The 21,167-nt window shown below is 40.3% G+C and overlaps 1 protein-coding gene across 6 annotated transcripts in view; it reads left to right on the top strand.

Annotated features, from left to right (window-relative positions):
- KYNU (kynureninase) overlaps window positions 1-21,167 on the top strand; it is a 58,447-nt gene that overhangs the window by 11,628 nt on the left and 25,652 nt on the right. For 5 of the 6 annotated variants that reach the window (XM_017740270.1, XM_017740267.1, XM_017740269.1 and 2 more), the window contains exons 4-8: window positions 5,527-5,609; window positions 11,212-11,273; window positions 12,620-12,691; window positions 14,162-14,236; window positions 15,579-15,725. In XM_017740270.1, coding sequence (XP_017595759.1) covers window positions 5,527-5,609; window positions 11,212-11,273; window positions 12,620-12,691; window positions 14,162-14,236; window positions 15,579-15,725 — 439 coding nt within the window. The remainder of the gene's footprint in view (window positions 1-5,526; window positions 5,610-11,211; window positions 11,274-12,619; window positions 12,692-14,161; window positions 14,237-15,578; window positions 15,726-21,167) is intronic. The other variant, XM_017740268.1, reaches the window with a different exon arrangement.

Here is a 21,167-nt window from a genome sequence, read left to right as displayed (position 1 = left end):
TTCTCAGTGCAAATGTGAAAACTCTGTAGCTGCTCTTCCACTTGAGAATGTATGAATGCTGGGAGTTCATCAACATGGTTTATTGTTTCCTATTTATCACCTGTATTCTCATAGGTAAGAAGGCTGAGAATGAGTGGAACTTTGGGAGGCGCTCGTTCCTTCTGGGTGTTCAGTCAGCATAGCAATGCAGTTTCTCCAGTTGTTTGAAAAAATTGCAACCCTGTCCATTTCTGGGCTGTTATCCCATTTTATCAGGGAAACAGCTGAGCTCCTTCAAAAGGCAGAAGCCAGATAACATTCTCAGAGTGATGCACTGGGACTGCAAACTTATTTCAGCTCCTCCACTGTATCTTTTCACTGGCTCACTTCTATTCTTGTGTTTGTCTTTGCTGCAGTGAAGGATGAGGTTTTCCTCAGTGACTATAAAAACCTGGAAGAAAAGGGTAGGCAGTGTGTTTCTTCAGATCAAAAGTGCCTTCAGGAACTGTAACTAAGGGGGAAATATGCCTGAACATTGATTTCAAGCCACTGGAAGAGAGGGAGCAAAACTAGAAAGTCTGTCTGCAAAAACACATCTTGGCCTCAAAAGCCTTACCCAGAATAAATCATAAAGTTTAAAAACAAATTAAAACAAAAAAAAAAAACCCCAAAGAACCAACCAAACAGAAAAGCTCAAGATCAGCAAAGAAACAGAATAAAATCCTGCACCTAAAGCAACTGAGACAGCTGGGGTAAGATCAAGCTGATTTTGAGAACAGTGTATGCTTGGAGAAGGTGGTGAATGGAATGCAAAGGAATAGGTGGCTGAAGGTACAGAAATGGGTACTTTTATTCCAGTCAAGGACAGCTTAGCAAAGCCCAGTCTAAGGTGGTAGCTGTTCCCAGCTGAAGCCTGCTCAATGGCTGGTGTGCTGGCAGTGTGGGATGTAGTGGCTCTGGCTTAGATAAATAAGTAGCAAAAATCTAAGAAATGCCATGCAAATTAGGTACATCTATCAAGTCAGCAGTGGTATAGATTCTGGCTTTCTTATAAATTGGTTTATTGCATTTTCTGTTTGTTGTGTCTTGGGACCCCTCTCAAAGAGCTGCAAGTCTATTTAAATGGCTTTCACTGCTTGTAGTTAATGGCAAGAGTGAAAAGGAAGATTACCTACTGCTGGTCAAGGGCAGGGAAGCTGTACCTTTATCTCCAAGTGGTGATGGTGACTCATTAGGGCAAAGCTGGGAGAGAAAAGCATGGAAAATCCTCTTTTCTTGTTGTGCTCCGTCTTAGGGCTTTGTTCCTTTCCCCCACCTCCACTTTAACTGGTGGGTTATCACTTTCTTCATACATCTGCCTCCCACACACCTCCTCTGGTTTTGTATTCTTTCTCTCCATATCCTTCATTCCTCTGGTTTTATGCTAATGTGTGAAGATTACAAATCCAAGCCACTGACATTCTCAGTATGGATTTAAAAGGAGTCTTTGAGACTTCATCTTTCAGTTATGATTTCAGCTAAATCCAAGACTTATTGAATGAGGGGCAAAAAGGGATGAAGAGTTGTTCCCTTGTGTTTAGCCAAGAGTAGTCAATAACATAATATTTTAAAAGTCTGAATTTCAAGGGACGTTTTTGGTTGGAGGAAGGCCAAGAGGTGCTTTGCAGTGCCTTGTTTTCCCCTTTGCCCTGCCAGAACTGGTTAAGTAATTAAAATATTTTATAGAATCATTACTGCGTGTGAGCATACTCATTGCAGCAGGCAATGTCTCTCTCATCTGAATAACTCATTAAAGTGGAACAATTAAGACAGAAGGGAGCCTGCTGTAGCCAGTTGTGCTCTTGTGAAGGGCTGACAGGGCGACTGGGGATTGGGGACCCTGCTGCATGCAAGTCTTGAGGACCCGAGTTGAGTAAAATTAAGACTGAAAGGAAAACTTGTTCTCTGTGGATTCATCAATGTTGGCACAGTAAATATAAACAAGGAATTAATAAATTGAGTCTAGAAATAAAATATATATATATTTCTAAGCATTGAAGCAGTCTGGCAAGAGCCTGACATGAACAGAGTAGATTAACAACCTCCTAGTTTGAGGAAGGCTTTGTAATACAGCACTTGCACTAGCAAAGATTATTTTCAGCAAGTCAGAAGGTATCTTTGGGTCTGTGTGCTGAACTAATCCTGCAGGATGTGAGAGCCTTGCAAACAAGAGTGCAGCTTGACCAATCCCTGTTTGACAGATCCACCTCTCCTGCCACTCTCAGGACTCATCTCAGCACTCTGCCTTTCAGCAGGTTGTACAGTAAAGCTGCAAATGCCTGTTGCAATGCCCTGGGTTTTTTAGTTTTCTCTTTAATCTACTGGCCCATACAGTTCTTTTTCTTTCGATATGTCTTCCTTTTCTTGGCTGTTTCTTTGCTTGAAACCATGGTCCAACTTAAGAGTCTGTACTGGCTCATTAAATACCTTGCATCATTTTTGGCAAAGGAGCAAGAAGGAAATTTGCACTTGAACAAGATTTGGATGAGCACAGAAGATTCCTGAAGATGGCAATTAATTTAAATTCCTTTTCTCACCGCCTTTGAAACCCTGGGATCATCTCAGAAAATGTGTTTCTAGCTCCCTTAGCAAGCTTTAAATCAACCAGACCTCAGCGAATAAAACGTGGCATTGTGATTTCCTGCCAAATTGAAAATAAAATGGTAACCGACTAAAAATTAATTTGCACAATGAGAAACTCTCATGGAAGTTGAAGAAATATCTACTTGTCTGATGGTCTGTGATTTGATGGATGAAGTTTTCTATTCATTAATTTGTTTAAATCTCTTTTGCTGCCTAGGGTGCAGTGGGAGAAAAAAAGGGATGTAGGCTCTCCATGTCTGAGGGGAATGCCAGGAGCACTGCACTTGTGTCCTTAAAGATTATTACCCCCAGTGCCTACCAGAGCTGAGAGAGGGGTGGAATAATATACAGAGATATAAATTCTCTGAGGCAGAGCATAGAATTTTACAACCTGAGTGTAATAGGATGTATTGTGCCATCAGCAAAGTCTACAGAGTTTCATGTGATTAAAATAAAAAAAGGGTCCAAGAATATGCTTTTAACTACCATTTTAGCGGCAATAATTTTTGTCTCTTGGCATTTATATTGGCCATCAAGAGGGAGGCAAGCTGTAAGCTGTGCCATAATAATAATTATATGAATAATAATAAATGCTGCCGCTCCCTTCTTTCAATATGGTTAAATGTCCATGTTTTCCTCTCAAAATAAAACATTCTCATGCCCAAAATCTCACAACTGTTTTCATGATAACTTGGAAATTTATTCTGAGGTTTTGATAGTCCTGTGTGCTGATAGAGAGAACTTTCATTAGTAAATTCCCATTAGGATGACACTAATGGCTATAAAATCAGGGAAAGCTAATGAAAGAGAATCCCATAGGTAGTTAGAACTTATTTTTCCCATCTTATTATGTTTGCTATCCTCTTTCAGAAATACAGATTCCCTCAGGCTGGGAGCCACTGAAAATCTTTGGGGGTTTTATTTTAACAGTCTGTATTATCCTAAAGTCCCTTGATCGCTATATTACAGTTAAGAATAAGACAGGAAATTACCAGTAAATGTCTTGCTGTTTGTGAAACATATACCCCTGTCTGCAGGGAATGCAGCTGCATTGTGGGCTGATAGAAGGGAAGACATTTTAGCACTAATCCTGCCCCTCACAGCATTTTCCGGCCTCCCCACCCACTGCCTTTTCTCCTCATCTAGGAAATGTTCCTGTAAATGAGGGTTATTTCACACTGCCCGCTCTCTGCTGTCGAGGACTCATCAGAGAGCAATTCTAAAATGGAGAAAAGCAGTCAGGTGCTGTACCGTGACCTTATCCAAACTGAGGAGCAGGCTCCTCCTTGTCTGTGTGGGGTTGGATTTGTTGAACAGAGGGATGTTATTTTATCTGTAAGAGATGTGCAGTTGTAGCTGTGCACTCCTTCAGATGTTGACCTAATCTAGTCCAAAATTAAATGGTGTTTTGCAAGGATGAGAGGCTTGAAATGGTTAATACAGCTGTGCTTTTTTGCAGCAGCTCCCCTATTCTTTTTTGGACATATCCCTAGGAGGTGTGAATTAGACCCAAGTCAATCAAAAAGGGTCTGACTGTAAAACACCCAGGTAATTTTTGTGGGAGACAGAATGAAACTCTACCTGAGAAGGGGAAGTATGAGGTGGATAGGGAAAACCAATCTTTAAAATAGCCTTGAGAATGGGGTAGTGTCTCAGGCACCCTCCTTTCTCATGTCTTAATCTGCCAGCTGTTCTCCCATGATTTTGAGTGAATGTTGTGGGCCGGTTCTTCTTTAAAGGGTTTATTACTTTTTTCTTCTTGTTTTCTCACATCAAAGCTTTTAGGGCTTCTTTTGCTCTCTACCCGGCTTCCTACCAGCTTTGTCCTTATTTTGAAACAGCTTTATACTCAGCCTCATGCAGCCTGGTGTTTCCAACTCCACAAGTACCCCGTGGTGCTCAGCAAATATGAAAATCATCCAGTGTGAGATGGGAGCCCAGAGCAATGTTCCCCTGGATTAGCACCATTATTACTTTTCTCAATCTGCCTCCATTTGCATTTAAATCTGTACTCTACACCCTGCATGTTTAAGAAACTGGGCAACTTTTTATTTATATATGCATGGTTAGAAGTTTTCTTCTCCGTCATAATTGAAGGAAAATTTAGTTCAAAGCACATAATCCAGAATTTAATTTATATATCTGTCACTTCAGAGTAGCAGCATGCTTGGGTTTAAGGTGACCATATGATCCCCTGTAGACAGGAGCTGTTTGCAATATAAAGTTTTAAAACAGCCTTTGTCAACCTAAAAAGCTTTATGCACACTTGGATCTAGAAAAAATTTTCAGGGAAAAGAGAAACAATGAAAATTAGCAAACAGCTCTGTTGATGCAGGGAAGCACCTGCCCCTGCATGAAGTACCCTCTGGTTTATGCAGAAGGGTGAGCTCAGACAGGAGATACAGGAGGATGGAAATTGTTTCTGACAAGAAATATTCCTGGGAGCAAGGCAGTGTTTAAGTCTATCATCCTCTGCACCATATAATGTTCAGCCAGAGATGCATGTTGGGGAAGTCTGTGGGGTGAGCTCTGCTCTCTGTGCAGTGGTGTGAGCCTGGGTTAGCAGGTGCCATCCCACACTGGGATGCTCTGTCCCAGCTTTCCTGTCCCCAGAGGCTTCCAGAACCCATGCAGCCACTTCCAGGGGCCTTGTGAAAAAGCTATCAGCTTTAATTCTGAGGAATTTCTAGAGGAATTTTGTGGGCCAAAATAAATAATTTTCAAGCAAGTGAAATCCTGTCAAAAACCAATAAATTGCCTTTTCTCTGCAGTTTAATGGTATGAGAACAGTGTTGTGCTCAGCTTAGGCAAGTCTCATCCTGCTCATCCATCCTCCAAATGTGTAGTCTCCAAATCAGGTATGATTCTTAGGACTGATCCAAATAGAATACCACACATTTTCATCATTTTTCCATTCCTTTTCAGAGGTGTCCATGGCCATTTCAATGGCCAGCGCCCATGGGCTTTGGCAGACGAGTGCATCCTGGACCTGATGGCTGAGCTGGTTGGTAGGTGTGAACTGCAGTGGAAAATCTTTCTCCAGAAATAAAATCAACTTTGGTTTCTTTTAAGACTCAAAACCCTGAAATTCTGTAGGCAGAATTTCGTTCTTTTTATTCTTGTATTTGAAAGTAGGTTTTCGTGTGAGTGGACTAACACTTTATTTTAAGGCTGCGAGTGATTTAGGAGATGGATGTATGTGATAATGTATGACCATATGCAGATCATGAAAGTAATTGCAGCAGAGGGCTTCTTGGAACATCATAAACCACTTGGACTAACACGTGAATCCCTTTTAAGGGGCACTTGGTATTGGAGAATCTCAGTCGCTCTACCAGAAGTAAAATTATGAACTTTCCCCTTTGAAAAATTATTTCTATCTAGACATTTTCTCCTTTTTTCCTCTTTTCCCTGCCACTAAATCCAGACTCATATTTGAGAGCTGCTTATGTCAATGGAGCAGATAATTGGGGCAGGACCTGCTATCAATGCGTTCCCATTACCCTTCTGTACCCCTTGAGGAGCCTGCAGTGCTGCAGGACTTTGGCAGGAAGTGCTTCTGGTTATTCCAGAGATTGAGGAGCCCTCTGGAGACTCCTCTTGGTGAATTTGCCACTTCTTACTCCGTGTAGTTGCTGAAATATTCACTGGGATTTCCTTCAGAGTTGTCTCTGGAGGGGGAAGACAAATTATCTTGGCAGGGTCTTTTTCTCCCTAACCGTCCCAGCTGTTGTCAAGGCTAGGTTAGTAGATTTTGGGGAGATTTGGCCCATATTTCAATGTAGGTGTTGAAGGCAACTCTCAATAGCAACTGTCAGGACTGAATTATCAGGCATTCATTTGTGCCATCACTAAGGGAAAATATTACCCTTATGTTGACCTACTGTATTCCAGATATTGTATCGTAATTTCTCCTCCAACTGCAGACAAGTGCTCAATGAGAAAATTATGGTTTTTCTCCTTCAAGAAAAGCAAATGGGGTTGGAACAATTGGAAGCAGGGACATTAAAAAATGTTTCATGACAAATTTATTTATAAACTTATAAATAAAATCCCTCTCTGAATTCTTTATGATGTTTCCAAATAGCTAAAATAGTGGGTGTTATTATTGGAGGAGAACAAATGCAATAAATTATTGTTGTAGTTAGTCTATCCATGATGTAAACACTGAGATAATATAAATATGAGTGTGGTTACACTGGGCATCACTGGGTTATGTAGAAAAATCCCATCTGCAGAATGAAATAAAGTAACCCAAAATGCAGATTGAGGGTTCTGATTTTGTAAGTTGCCATTGTTGTACCTGGTATTGCTCAGGAAGTTAAGAAGTTACTTCTCTTGCTTTCATTACATTCAAGGGCAAGCTCAGCACCCTCATCCGTTAAGCACCATAGAACATAAAAATGTGGAAATATAAAGGGTTGGAGGGTGTTGAAATGCTGAATGGAGCTGATTTAGGGATTTCTCCAGTATGACCCATCTCCCTTGGCCAGTGGATATTCTTGTTCTGGTAGGTACAACTAGGAAGCTGTGGACAGGTGGGGAAAGGTGACTTGGAATTTTCAATTGAAAATCTTGAATTTAACTAAGCAGGCAGTCAAGAATTTCTCTTAGGTCGTACTCCCAGGCACCTAAATTAGTAATCAAGGTAAGACCACTGATGTTGTTCACATAACCAGGAGAGAGCGCTAAGATTCCCTAAAGGACAGCTGGAAACTCCTGAGTTATCATCTTTCTCTGCATCACCTTCTGTGACTGTTTGCCTCTGCTTTGTTTGCAAAACGTGGACCCCCATGGCAGCAGGGGCCCTCCCCTCCTCCTGCCACTGCCACTGCCAGGGTCCCTCTGGCCTCAGCTGTGGGTTAAGAGTCACTGCAGAAAGCAGGGAACGAGGCTGGGACCCTTTTTCCTTTAACCATCTGTCTTGTAGAGGCTGCCAACTATGTTCTGCTTTAATATTAATTTAACTAAAAGATGCATTGTAGGTGTAAGGAGTTAGAAATGAGAGCTTTGCTTAAATTTCATCTAATTGCTTGTCCATCTCCTTAGTTTCCTTTTACTTACCGAACTCCATGTGACACCAGTGCTTTTACATCACAATGGCTTAACCACAATGAACTTATTACAATTTTCTTCATGGTAAACAAATATTTTAAAATTTTCAATGAAAATTAAGACTGAACTCACCCTACCACTAACCTAACTTTTGTTTTTAAGATTATTTCCTGGGAAGAGTTTTCTAGTCCTGTTGCTTTCCTCAAAGATAAAGGGCATGATTGGTGTTCTCTTCTCCAGAATTTTCAGGGCTTTGTCTGATTGAATTGTAAAATGTGGTATGGGCACACATCTGCCCCTCAAATTTATGTGCAGGGCTTTGTTCAGAAAATATCCTCATGACTTTTTACAGGACATAAGTGAATGTTTCTTAGCATGCAGATGAATTAATATTTCATTATTATAAATAATGGATGCATTGTAGTAAATTCCAATTTTTAAATTTTAGGCAATCATGAAGAGGCTAAAAGAATAAATGCGGGAAAAAAAGTTATGTTAAAATGCTCTCTTTGAATGTAGTATTTCACAGAATCATTAAATGGTTTGGGTTGGAAGGGATCTCAAAGTTCCAGCCCTCACAATTTATGTTTAAGTACCATTTTGCAACAAAAAATAATATTGATTATGCATGAATATGTAGTTGAATGAATTCTGAATTTACTTTCTTATTGACTTTAATGTAAGAACAATAACAGAATTTTACTGTGTTTTTTATTCAGTATTGAACATGTTATGGAGGAGGAAGAATTGTCATTTCTCACCCTAAGTAGTGGTAGGAAGTAAAATTCTTTGGTGAGATTTATTCAGGAGTGGACCAAAGACTGTAAAACACCTTTGTCTGTTTAATGGTTTATAGTGCACGAACACCTTGCTTATTAAATGCAGTCACATTTTCTTGTTCAATGAAAGTTACAGTAGTAAATACGTTGTGAAATGAAGAGTCAAGGTCAGTGGAGGCCACAGCTTTTTTTCTGCGCTCACACCAAGTGGCAGAACGCAGTGAAGGCAATCTCTGCTTCTCCTACCAGACTTTATTAAAACATTACAACCTTGGCAGGATCACCTTCTGATGGAACAAGATTAACTGTGTGGCTGCGGCTGTACGATGTGCTCGGGCAGGTCTCTGTTGAGGGAAGACTGAATGCTGAGCAGATTTGGAGTGACTTTGAGTGATAAGGATTATTTGAAATAACCAAAATGTTTTTCGAAATTGGGGCCCTTAGCCTTTTTCCAATCATTTTACAAAATGCTTTTTACTTACTCCATCGAGGATCAGACTTCCCCAGCAGTCAGAGAGGAGAAGGATGGCAGCGTCTGCCTAACGCAATCATAATTGTCTCTGAAGTTGTACTTTGCAAACGCTGCTTCCTTTTATTAAAGAGGAGATTTATCACGCAGAACATACAGGTTTTAGCCTGTCCTGGAGATATGGTATAAAGTTAGGAAATAAGGACGGCAAACATAATTTTGTCTCCCGTGTGCTGGGTCTTTGAATATTGTAATAGGTTAATTGGATCACGGAAAGGTTGTTTTCCGAAATGCAGTGCAGGTTATAAAGGATAACAGTTTTCCAATGACATGGATGAGGTTTGTTTTGTGGGCATGAAATTCAATAATGGAAGGCTTTTAATAAATATATAATTTACAGAAGACCAAGACTTACATGACAAATGTAGTGTCATATTTAATTTGGGATGCTAGCATGCAGCTAAAAATGATCTACAGATTAACCATTTGTTTTATACAGAATCAGTACAGCAGGCAGAGGATTGCTCGTGCAGAATTTGCTGTGAAAGCCCCAGATTTCACAGAAGGAGCAGAGGGACAAATAAGAACAATACCATTTCTTGATCCTGTCCCTTTTTTCAGCCTCAAGAGTTCCATAGAAATATTAAAACTGCAAATGATACTGTTTGGAGCTGCAATCACTCTCTCTCTAGCTGTCTCCTGTATCTGCAATAGAACAGCCCCAAGGTGACCTCTGCCAGCAGCATGGAGCCTGCAGATGCAATGCTATCTGAGGGAAGAAAAGAAAGCAAAGGAGAGGAGTTTAAGGGAAAAAAGCTTATTTTTTCCTATGAAGGACTAGTCCCTCATTTATTTCTTTCCACAAACTTGATGATGTTCCTGGTGTCTGAAGGAGGAGGGAGCTTATTCATGGCATCTCGTTTTTGTTGTGGCTCATCCCCTGGAATGATCATTCAAAGCCACTGGCATTATTTGCCAAATCCTTCTGTTCAAAACTTGGGGATTTCAGCAACACATGGAAATGTCCTTGAACACTTCAATGAGAATGGTGCTTGGCTTTTCCTGTGCTGGCAGAAGCTGAGGCCTGCTCAGAAGGAATTTATTAATGAATATAATTATAGATTTCCATGTTTTTGGGCTATATTTGCCTGTATTGTGTTGAACCCATGGTTATGACTTTCCTATGCTGATAAAGCACTCGCCCTGTGAATTTAAACTGTTGAGGATGTGGTGGGAGTGTGTCAGGTGTCCCCCAAGGCAGGGACAGGAGAAATTCAGAATTCAGCTTTCCTTTTCTTGTGGCTCTCCTTACCTTTTTTTTTTACCCCAAATCATGTTTTCCTTCCTCATTACCGATTTCAAGGGTGGCTGCTGCCCTCCCTGCCTGCTTACACTTGTTTCCATCCCTCCCTGTCCGCAACCTCTCTCCACATTTGGTGAATCCGTGGCTGAGTGATGGCCAGGACAAGGTGCATGAGCCCATCTCTCACCTGAGGAAGACTCTCAGAAGTTGATTTGTCTCAAGGGTGAATTTCTGCTCTTCAACAATGGACATCAAGCAAACCAGAAGGAAACAGGAATTGATTTTCTCCATATCTTTGTGCCACCCTGTCCTGCCTAAAACCTTTCACCAGACGTTGATAAGTGCTGGAGAACTTGTTACTAAATACTTGCTAACAATTAGTTGTTACTAATTAGCTCTGCCTGTGATTAGCTGTAGTCCGAATGCATCTGTTATTATCCTCCTTGGAGCACTGTGGGGATGGCTTCTTGTGAAGCTGCTACATTAATAATGGTCTGTTATATCCAATAGGTCAGTCTTGCTTATTTCATTTTTTAATTAGGGATGAGACATATCTTTAAATTACAGTAACTACTTAAAATAGAAGATTATCTTAATATATTTTCTCACTTATGTTACATATGAACTTCTGACAAAAATAAGTCTTCAAGCCTTGCTTTACGCATAGTCTTTGTGACCTGACTTGTCTGAGGTATTCAAGATAGTAAATCCACTGGTGGTTTTCTGGGAAATGGAGATACTTCACTGTTTTTTTGTTTTCTGCGTCTGACCTGAAAAAATAAATATTTGCCTGCCAGTGCAGTGTAGAGAGTCAGACAAGAAATCTTTTTATTTCACTCTGATGACACCTCAAATGTTCGTTTCCTTTCCAGTCTTTGGAGAGACATTGACTGAACTCATGCTTTTGCTTTCCCACCACTGTTTTATGTGTCTCTGAAATTTTAAAGGAAAACTCCTTTAAATGGAAAACCATTTTTTAAACTTTTTATCTTTTTATTATTCAGGGGCCAAAAGACAAGAAATAGCCTTAATGAATGGGCTGACTGTTAACTTGCACCTTCAGATGGTATGTCCTTATGATGTATGTTTGATGTTGTGTTGACAGGTATTTTTCTCCTTTCTTTGTGTGTGCAAGCAAAGTGCTTTCTGAGGACCTCACAGAGACAGCACTGGGTGACAGATTAACTGTTTAAGCCTCGGGAGTTGTATCTTGAATAATGTATGTGCAAGACCTGGCCTGACTCAGTACTAAGCAGGAAAGAGGGACAGAGAAATATTTTCAAGGACTCTGTAGGGACAGCTGTTTGAGCTGTTCTCACATGCGTTGTATGTCAGTTACCAGAGAAAAACCTTATTATTTAAGAAACATTTGCAGGTAACTTCTCAAATTTCAATTCCACTCCAAATTTCAAGGAAACAGGAGCTCAGCTGTGAGCAAGACAAAGCTGTAATATCAATCGAGCTTAAAATGTAGTTGCATACAAGAGATGAAACTTAGAATTATGCTATTTTATACGTGCCTAAAATGTGCTAAAGCATTTTGATTTGCATGACATAGCAGCCATAAATGTGTCTTATTTATGCTCAGGTGTCCCTGAGGCTACATAAAGCCTGTCTCTGGTTCTCCAGTATTTCCAAAGATTTGGTTCAACCGAGTGTAGATGTGAAGCTTCACTTTGTGTGGTTCACACAGAAAGGTTTATTGTGTCTCTTACCTTTGTTAAATTAATGAACCTGGAGCAGGGCAGGATGGGGCTCAGTACAAACCAATGCACAGGACTACTCTGCCCTGAATTAGGTGTGAAATTCTTGAGTACACAGACCGAGCAGAAGGTTGTGTAACTCAAGCTAGCTTGAGCAGGAGAACTGTAAGTCTTAATTGTAAGCAGGTTTGTAAGTCTTCCTGGTCCTCCTGGCACGGTGGCCAGCCCAGCATGCCAGAAACTGAGAAGAAAAGACCACCCACCTGAAGATGCTGAGATCAGGTCTTTGGTCAGCCTTGTTTCCGAGTGAGGGATGATTCCATAACTGAAGTTTTAGGGCAGGAATGTAAATCCAATTCTTTTTCACTGCCTGCTGCTCTTCAGCAGCTGCTTTTGCTTGCTGGATGGAGCTGGGTGAAATCCCAGCTTCCCTGGCTGCAGTCAAAGCTTTGCCATTGATTCCCTTAAGCGCAAGTTTTCACTGCTGGGTTTTGGTGGCCTTTGTTATGGATATATGAAATACAGTATTATAACGCTCTCCTACTTTGGTAAATGTTATATGGACAAAGAAATATTTGTAATTTCTGGGGGATTCTCTGTAGCTGGCATAAAAGTAAAGCAGCCTTTATTAAGTAATATGCTGGGAGCATCTTTCTCATCTCTGCTTAGATAAATTTCAATATTTCTTTCCTTTTTTTTTCCTTAACAGCTATCTTTCTTTAAGCCTACTCCAAGACGCTATAAAATTCTTCTAGAAGCAAGAGCCTTTCCCTCTGACCATGTAAGAAATTAATATTTCACCATATTTGTATTATTAATCATATTTTTCCAAAGAATATCAGTAGTATGATTTGAATATTTATTAGCTCATCTTGTCCAAGTAACATTATAATAAAAAAATCTGTTAGAAGCTTTTGAGCTCAGCATATTTTACAGAATGTAGCTTTATTCCTTTTGTTCAAATAAGAAGTGTTGCAAGAGGAAAAGATTGAATGGATGCATTGATTTATTAGTCTTTTTAAAGACATTGAGCAAACTACTGGCCTAAATCAACTAAAATTGTAAATGTTTTATTAATTCTTGTTGCTGTTTTACTTTATGAAACCGAATCAATACCAACTCACAACATTAACACTTATATATCCCCAGACAGAGATGGAAATGTTTGTTCTTAGCACTTTAGATTACTAGTTCAAACATAATTTGTCTGCTATAAAATAGGAGACAATAGCCCGTGCATGAGAGCTTCGAGCAAATTAATCTTTGGGTTTGTGGCCCACTGCTACTTTATCAGCAGCACCGTAAAGCCCTGGAAACTGATAACAAATTTGATCTCTAAGGTGTGATAAAAGCAACTCAGGCCACTAACAGGTTTATTTGTAATGAAGATGCTGGCACAGATGTATACACCTCAAGTTGGTTTTATTCTAAGTAATGTTCACATTAATCCCACATTTGTTCCATGTGTACTTGTACACTTACACTCCATCCTCTTAAATTTCCATGGCACTTCAGTAATAATCTCTGCAACTGCCATCGCTTCAGTTCCTGTTGTGAAATTTTAAACTCTTTTATACTGTTATTTGATGATTGTTATTTGATCTCCAGGACCATTGTTTATCAATAAAATCAGCAGATAGGATTTTTGAAATAGCTTGAGAGCTTAAAGCTCTTAATTCCTTCCAGCTGTGCAGCAAATAGAAGAGGTGAGGATGTCACAGGGGAGGATGTCTGTGCTGGCCAAACCTTGTTTGTATTGGCAGCAGGGCATGTGGGTACCCAGGGCTCATAGAGAAGGAAAGCTCTTCTCCTTGGCTGTTATCCCTGCATTTTTGGCTTTCTGGCCTCTGGTGAAGTGCATCCATCACATCACAGGACCATGGAATGGTTTAGGTTGGGAAGGACTTCAAGGTCATCCTGTTCCAAGCCCCCTGCCATGCCACCCACTGGATCAGGTTGCTCAGGGCCCCATCTCCACCCTCATTCTGCTCCATGGATTTATCCTGTGGGGTTTAGGCTTTGACTTTTTCCTTGCAGTCTGAGATGGATTAAATTCAGATCTTTTTTAATCCAAAGGAAATCTGTAAATTTCTCAGTGGAGTTGGATAATGCTTTCAAGCATTACTTCTAGTGAAAGGCAAGGCATCTGAGCATCTTTTTGAAGTTCTGATGTGTTTGTCCTTTCTTTTTGTTTTTGTAGTCGTTTATCATGTATTTGTGTTAATGTTGTCTGCATGGAATTCTCTTCCAGTATGCTGTTGAGTCCCAGCTCCAACTGCATGGGCTGGATGTGGAGAAAAGCATGGTCCTGCTGCAGCCACAGCAGGTTGGTGAGGAATCTGTCACTTCTGTTTGCTGCCACCAAGGGCAGAAACATATTTCATGTGAAAGCAGGCATATATTCTGAAATATTGTAGCGTAGAAGTTGTTATCAGTGTTTATTAAAACTTAGATAAAGTTTATGAATCATAAACAGGTGTGTTTCAGCATATATTTTTGACATTAAACCCCATTTTATAATTGCTGATTCAATAGCTAGTTTTCCTGGAAGGACAACAACAACAACAAAGCTATTTTCTCGTTTTTTCCCATTTCCAAAAAAACTGGAAGACTCTTGAGTCACCTACAAAATACAGTAACTCACTGAGAATGCCCAATGTCCTTTGAATGTCCTGAGGTAAGAGATTGCCATGACACGAGCACCACTGTGTCTGCATCAGCACAGGCTGAGGGAAAGGTCTGCTCTCAGTAATATGCAATTCAGATTAATTTGAAAGGCTGCTTCGCTTCACTTCTGCAGCATTAAGAACTTTGTCACCTAACTATAAACCGAGGGTGACCTTTTGCTTCTGAAATCTGAGTCATCTTGTGAGTAAAGAGCCCACTCCTGAACGCTTGATAGATTTGCAGAGATTGTTGAGATAATAACAGTCCCTTGCAATTCAACCATCTTGCCCAAGCTTTTTTCAGTAACAAGTCTAATTTAATTCTAGGTTTTCACTGCCTAATTGATCCCTAGGTGGTGGTATGTTTTACAAGATCCCTTGCTAGGAAGACAGGAGGAGGATGGGGCAGTAATTTTCCTATAAAGAATCAAAAATGAGGTTGATTTTTTTTTTTTCTTTGTGGTTGAAATTCTTCTATATTTAATGACCACAGATTTGGGGATTTTTGTACTTTTGATGATGTGAGACATATTGTTTTTGAAATATAAATATGGCAGGTTTATAATAGCTTCCTGTGGGATACCAAGTTTGACAGAAAAGTACAGAGTGAAACTGATAGACAACTTTCAAGTCTTGTGGGTGTCACAAATTTCAGATGCCACTTAAAAATCATTAGATGTTCTGTCTGCACCAGGAATTTTTGACTGTAGATTAAAACTGTCAGAAATATTAAAGAGTATGAAGTGTGTTAGAGTATGAAGCGAATACACTTTTTATAACTGGCACCTCCAAGATTCTCTTGCTAATGATTTTTTTTTTTTTAGGTTTCTACTCATAGGCTACTTCATACACCTTTGTATATCATTACCATGCTAAGGATTTGCTTTTGATCTCCTTATGCAAGCAGCCTGGCTCATGGGAAAATATAGATTATGAAACAAGGAATGACAGTTTCATTACTGCCAGAGTTGATGTAAAATACCTGCTTTAACTTTGTTTTAGGGGGAGGAGACCTTGAGGACTGAAGATATCCTGGCTGTAATTGAGAAGGAAGGGGACTCTATTGCTGTCATTCTGTTCAGTGGGGTGCAGTACTACACAGGACAGTTGTTTGACATCCCTAGAATAACAAAGGCTGGCCAAAAAAAGGTAAGAGTTCACCAGGTGTGTCCTTTTCATACAATTTTAGATCAGTTTTCTGTGTGAAATATTTTTAATGTCAGGGTTTTTTTGTTTTTTTGTTTTTTTTTTTAAGAACAAAACACTGAAATTTGTGGGGCTCTGGTAAAATATAAAAGCACTCTGTGCCCAGACCCTTTGGGGACTGTGTGCTGCATGAAGAAATACCCCTGTGGGAACAATATTTCAGGCAGAAAAGTCCTAAATTATTTGGAAAAGGTAATTCATGGCTATTAACTTTGACATGGCTTGTCTTGAAGGATAGAATACCAAGAGCCTCAGTGCAGAAGGAGGAGGTGGCAATCACAGCTCTAATCTCTCTTTGAAAGTTAGTTTGTGTAAGATTTCTGAGCTTTTTTGACAGACTTTTATGATTTCACTCCTTTCCCGCAGCCATACCATGGCAGTTTTTGCCCCCATGAGCAGGGGGGTGAGCTCCCTGTGGAGCCAGCACCACTCAGACTCCACTGATGAGTTTTCCAGAGACAGGCACAATGTGGAGCACATCAACATCACAAGATGAGTGTATTTTAGTGATGACTCAGCCTTCAGAGCTTGCAGGCAGTGTGTTCTGTGGACATAGCTGTAAAACTCTTTAACCATCTCAATTGCCTTAGGAATCCAGGAGAAAATAGTTTTTAATTAAATTGTCTTATCAACAGGAGGTCACCAGACTTTCCATAGTGGCAGCCTTTTACTGGATGCACCTTATCTCACACAAGATTAAACCACTGAAGGGTAAACTTATTTAGTATCACAGGATTTTTGACAAACCAGCTAACTCTTTATATTTAATGGTTTAACTCCCTGGAGAGGTTCCTACCTCACAACACACTATACATCTTCTGTAGCTGTAGGTTTGGCAGTGGAATTTTTTCTGGACATCTGGGCGTAAGTTATGCTGGTGGCAAGCAATGGTAAAGTCCCCCCTGGGAGAGCAGAGCAGGTGTGAGAGCTAGTGCAGGGCCCATGGGATATAAAAAGGGAATGTTCTCACAGAGCAGCACCTGGTGTTAAAAACAGTACAAAACAAAACCAACTTCTGACACACATGAAGAAAAGCAGGGTGAAAAGAAAGGTGGGGAGTCAGCTGCAAGGGAAGTGGGTTTGTGTAGGAGCTCCAAAAGCAACACTGTCATGGTGCTTTCCTGGAGTGTCTGCCAGTACTTTGCTGACCACAAAAAAATCACAATTACACCATGCTGGAATGTTAGAAAGGGAAGACAGGTTATTAACAGGATGATGCCACCCACTGCTCTACTCTCGCTCTCTCCTGGTGGCAGCAGAGCTTTCGTTCAGCTGCCAACACCTACATGTCTTCAGTGCTGCTTCCCAGAAATCTGCTCCTTGATGTGTCTGAAAGGTGTCTGAGAAAGAGAGAGAGAAATCTTTCTGCCTTTCCAGAAAGATGAACAACCTGGGAAAAGCCTATCACTTTACCACCTCTCTAAAGATACTCTCTGGACTGTGGGCTGCACACTTGGATATGTGGAAGAGATGCAGTTTCACTGACAGCTCTAAACTGCCCCAAAGTGGTGTTCTGGGAGAGAGTAGACACTCACAGCTTATTACATGGAGTGAAAATGGATTTGATGTTTATAAAATCTGAGGAGATAACCAGGACTTGGTGGAGAAAGATTAAAATTTCTGTAAGGGAGTGAAAATAATAATAATAATAATAATAATATTAACTCAGGGGTATGGGCTTCCACAGGGATACACACAGAAACACCACACACTTTACACAGACACTATATCATGTTCCTGAAGAGCAGAGCAATTTGTGACAGCAATTCAGCATTCCAGTAGGAACAGGTAGATGTCAAAGGCCTGTTTCCACCTGAATGCCTGTTAGAAATGACATAATGTAGACATGAATCTCTTCTTCCACAGATTTTTCAAGGGGGAGAAAAAAAAACCCCACCAAATTGAATTGCTAGTGTCTTTGTGGTTTGAGTGTGCAGGATTGAGATCCAGGTAGATTCGTGAACTAAAATATCATTAGTAAACTGAAAAAGCAAAATTAATTCAACCTGAAGAACTGTTTGAGTACCCTTAAGGCTTGGAAAGCATGAGCCAGCCGTGTTTTTATTTCTCTCCTGTCAGATACACTCAGCTCAGTGTCCTTACAGATTCTGCCCCCGGGTTAAGTGATGTTTATATGTTTATACAAATCCTCTTTGTAACAAACTGTTACACCACACTTCAGCATCTGCGTATGACAAATATTTACTTGAACAGCCACAAAATCATTGATTCATGAAGAGCTTCTGTTTTAATATTGGTAAGAGGCATTTCTGCTCCCTGCTGCTTCTCTTGGACTCAGAGCTTCTGGTTATCAAAATGCCCAAAATGTGGGGTCTTCAAAAGCAATTGGATCCTCTTCTCTTTTCCCAGGCCAGAGCTGGGGTTAGGAACTGCTGTTGGATTAGAGGAGAACCAAAGCAACTGCTGAAGCAGTCATTAGCATCTATACATCTGTAGGTTTAATTGGACTTACAGACCATATCTCCTTCAAGAACTTCTGGACCTCATGAAACCAGCATTGTTTTATAGACAACATATTGTCACAGATAGGCTGAAAGTCCTTTTAAAAACAGGTAAGACTGAAAAGTCATGTTTGTAGCAAAAATACAAGGTTCTCCTTCCCAGGGATGAAGGGTAGTGAAATGACCCTGTGCTCCTGAACAGAAAATAGGGTGGGAGAGCTGACAAGCAAATGAGTCAGAAGGGGAAAATACAAGGTGAAAATGTCATTTGAGAAGAGAGGGAAAAAAATCACCTGTCAGCCAGTATGTCAGAGAGAAGTCCTACACAGATGGTCTTAATAATTCTTTTAATGTACAATTGAAATAAAATCCCGTGATGTTGTGCCCTATCAGGGCTTGGCTAGAGATTCGAGCTGTGAGCTCTGGAGGCCTGGAAAATGTCCTAGGATTCTTGAGGTCAATCATTTATGAATTAAGTTACTGATTTCCTTTTACATTTTTTAAGCCAATTTCCTAAGTTCTCTGCGTACATTAAGATTCCTCCCAGAGTGAAAGCTCTGCACATAGACAGCTTCATTAAGTCATTAAATATTAAATGAACTAAATTAAGCTTGAAAAATTACCTCAGGCTATTTTTCCATCTAAGGTCTCTCAGATAAATCAAAATTACTACATATTGTGCAAGAGACTCATCAGCAGGCTGAGGAGGATGTAACAGTTTTCCTTGTTTCATACTTTCAAGCTTGCTCTAGAGGATGGAGGAGGCTGAGTTGTTTTTTCTACAAGTGAAGAAATGGCTGACTTTTAGGAGACTCTACCTTTCAAACACAATTTTCATTTCATAAGTTAAATTGTACTTTCCACTGACTCTGTACCGTTATGTAAAATATTTTAATCTCTTGAGTCCCAGTAGGAAGAGCTTTAAGATCCTTCATCTTCATTTCTTTTCCTGTCTCTCTTTCTAAATGTCCCAGCTTTGCTGGCGTGAAGCTGTCATTTCTCTCCCTCTCTCCAAATGTCATTGTCCATGCTGAGTTGTTACCTGCTGGTTATCAGCAGCTACCCAGACACTTTGCAGAAATGACTTTTAGATGTTGGAATAAAATGGAAGAGGCAGGGGAGAGCACATGTCCTCTCCTTTGCCCAGAGCAGATGGAGAGCTCTGTTTTCCCCCCAGTCTGGGGAAGTGCCGTTCCCACGCAGTCCTGGTTCTGCGTGGCTTGTGCAGGGAGAGCTGCTTCAGTTTGTTTTACTTTTTCCATGCAATCTGTGTGGCTAAACATTTGCTGTTTGTGTGACTCAAGTGCCAGACACCTCCCTGTGAAAGCAAACCAGCACAACCCATCTTGCAGATGATGACTCGAACAAACTGGAGCGAGTGGGCGTTTCTGAGACGATGCAGGAACCCTGCCAGCACCGAACCCGAATTTCCAGGCTGTGCCTCAATACTCAGTTAATCAATGCCCAGTAGGATTTGCCAACCAATTTCAAAGTGGTAGGGAGCAGCTAAAGAAGTTCAGGAGGAGGACCCATGGGTGTTACGTCAATGACCTTCCTTTTTGTGGGCTCTGAGCTTGAACTGCAGGTTGGAGCTGATCTATTGCAGCCACTGTAAGTGCCCAAGAAGGTTTGTCCACGTCAAGGTCACACATGTAAATGTGGTTATGGAGCCTCACTACTGTGAGGACATCCAACCTGCCACTGTCCCAGGGTGTCTCCTCCTACCTCCCATCTACTGTATTTTCATAATCTGACATTGTGTGGTTGAACATATCTTTTTATAGATGTACTGACAGGGAAAAGACAACTGTTTTAGGCACACGATTTAGAGAATTAAATTTCTTAAATGCTTTTTCTTTATGAGCAACTTCCATTTTTTTTTTAAATTTGTTTCAATTCTGTTAATATACGGCCAGACACACACATTCTGCAAGACTCTCACTGTATTATTCCTGGTTTCCACTGAAACCAGTGAATCTGTTATAGAATTGCTTCCACAAGTTTGTGTGGGATGTATGTACCTGTTAAGGTTTAAATCCAGTCAACAGAAGTTTTGAAGTAAATGCTTTAAAACCCAACAAGAACCTCCTCATTCACTGGCAATTTGCTTTAGTGTGCTATAGCTTATTTCTCTGATCCAAAGCCATTTTACCCCTGAATGAGGGCATTCCCATTGGAATTCAGTGTGCCCCAGCCTCTTTGCATTTACCTTCACCATTTCATTTCATTTGTCTTAACTCAGTTCTGTGTGTATTGGAATTCAGTGTGCCCCAGCCTCTTTGCATTACCTTCACCATTTCATTTGATTTGTCTTAACTCAGTTCTGTGTGCCCCTGTGAAATCAAGCCACCACAGCTATTTATTGGGACTCTGATTCCAACGTTTAGATCATGCAAATGCTGTGGCAGTGAGTTTTCTTCCCATCGTTTTGGAGCAAATTCTCAAGCTGATAACTTCACAAATGTCTCCATTAGAATTAACGTGTCACATCTTCTTGAAATGCTGCATTGTTCAAATTGTTATCTAGTTTATACTGAAGATTAAATATACCAAAGTACTGCTTAAATAATTTAGCTAAGACTCCCTCCATGCAAGAAACAGCAGGAGATTCTTAAAAAAAAACCCCTTTGTTTTATTATTGGATGTTGATTTTTCTGAAGCCTGTGCTCTCACTCTTATTCCTACCCTGCTGCTTTGCAAGCAAGCTGTTTGTGTTTTAAAAGCAAAATGCAAAATAGCATTTTAATTTGTAGTCCACGCACAAAACACAGTTTTATTTCTCTGCTCTTAAATAAATAGCAAAGCTTGGAAGAATTTTTTAGTTTAAAAATGCTGCCATCCAGTGGTTATTTCATGTGTAAAACTGTTAGTTTTAGATCTAGAAATCTCTTGTCATTCGATTTTGAGTACCACACCGCCCCCC

Source organism: Corvus brachyrhynchos, unplaced genomic scaffold, assembly GCF_000691975.1.
Source record: "Corvus brachyrhynchos isolate BGI_N302 unplaced genomic scaffold, ASM69197v1 scaffold126, whole genome shotgun sequence".
Classification (NCBI taxonomy): Eukaryota; Metazoa; Chordata; class Aves; order Passeriformes; family Corvidae; genus Corvus; species Corvus brachyrhynchos.
Note: the sequence above shows the minus strand (reverse complement) of the source record. Positions and strands in the feature narration are given on the sequence as shown.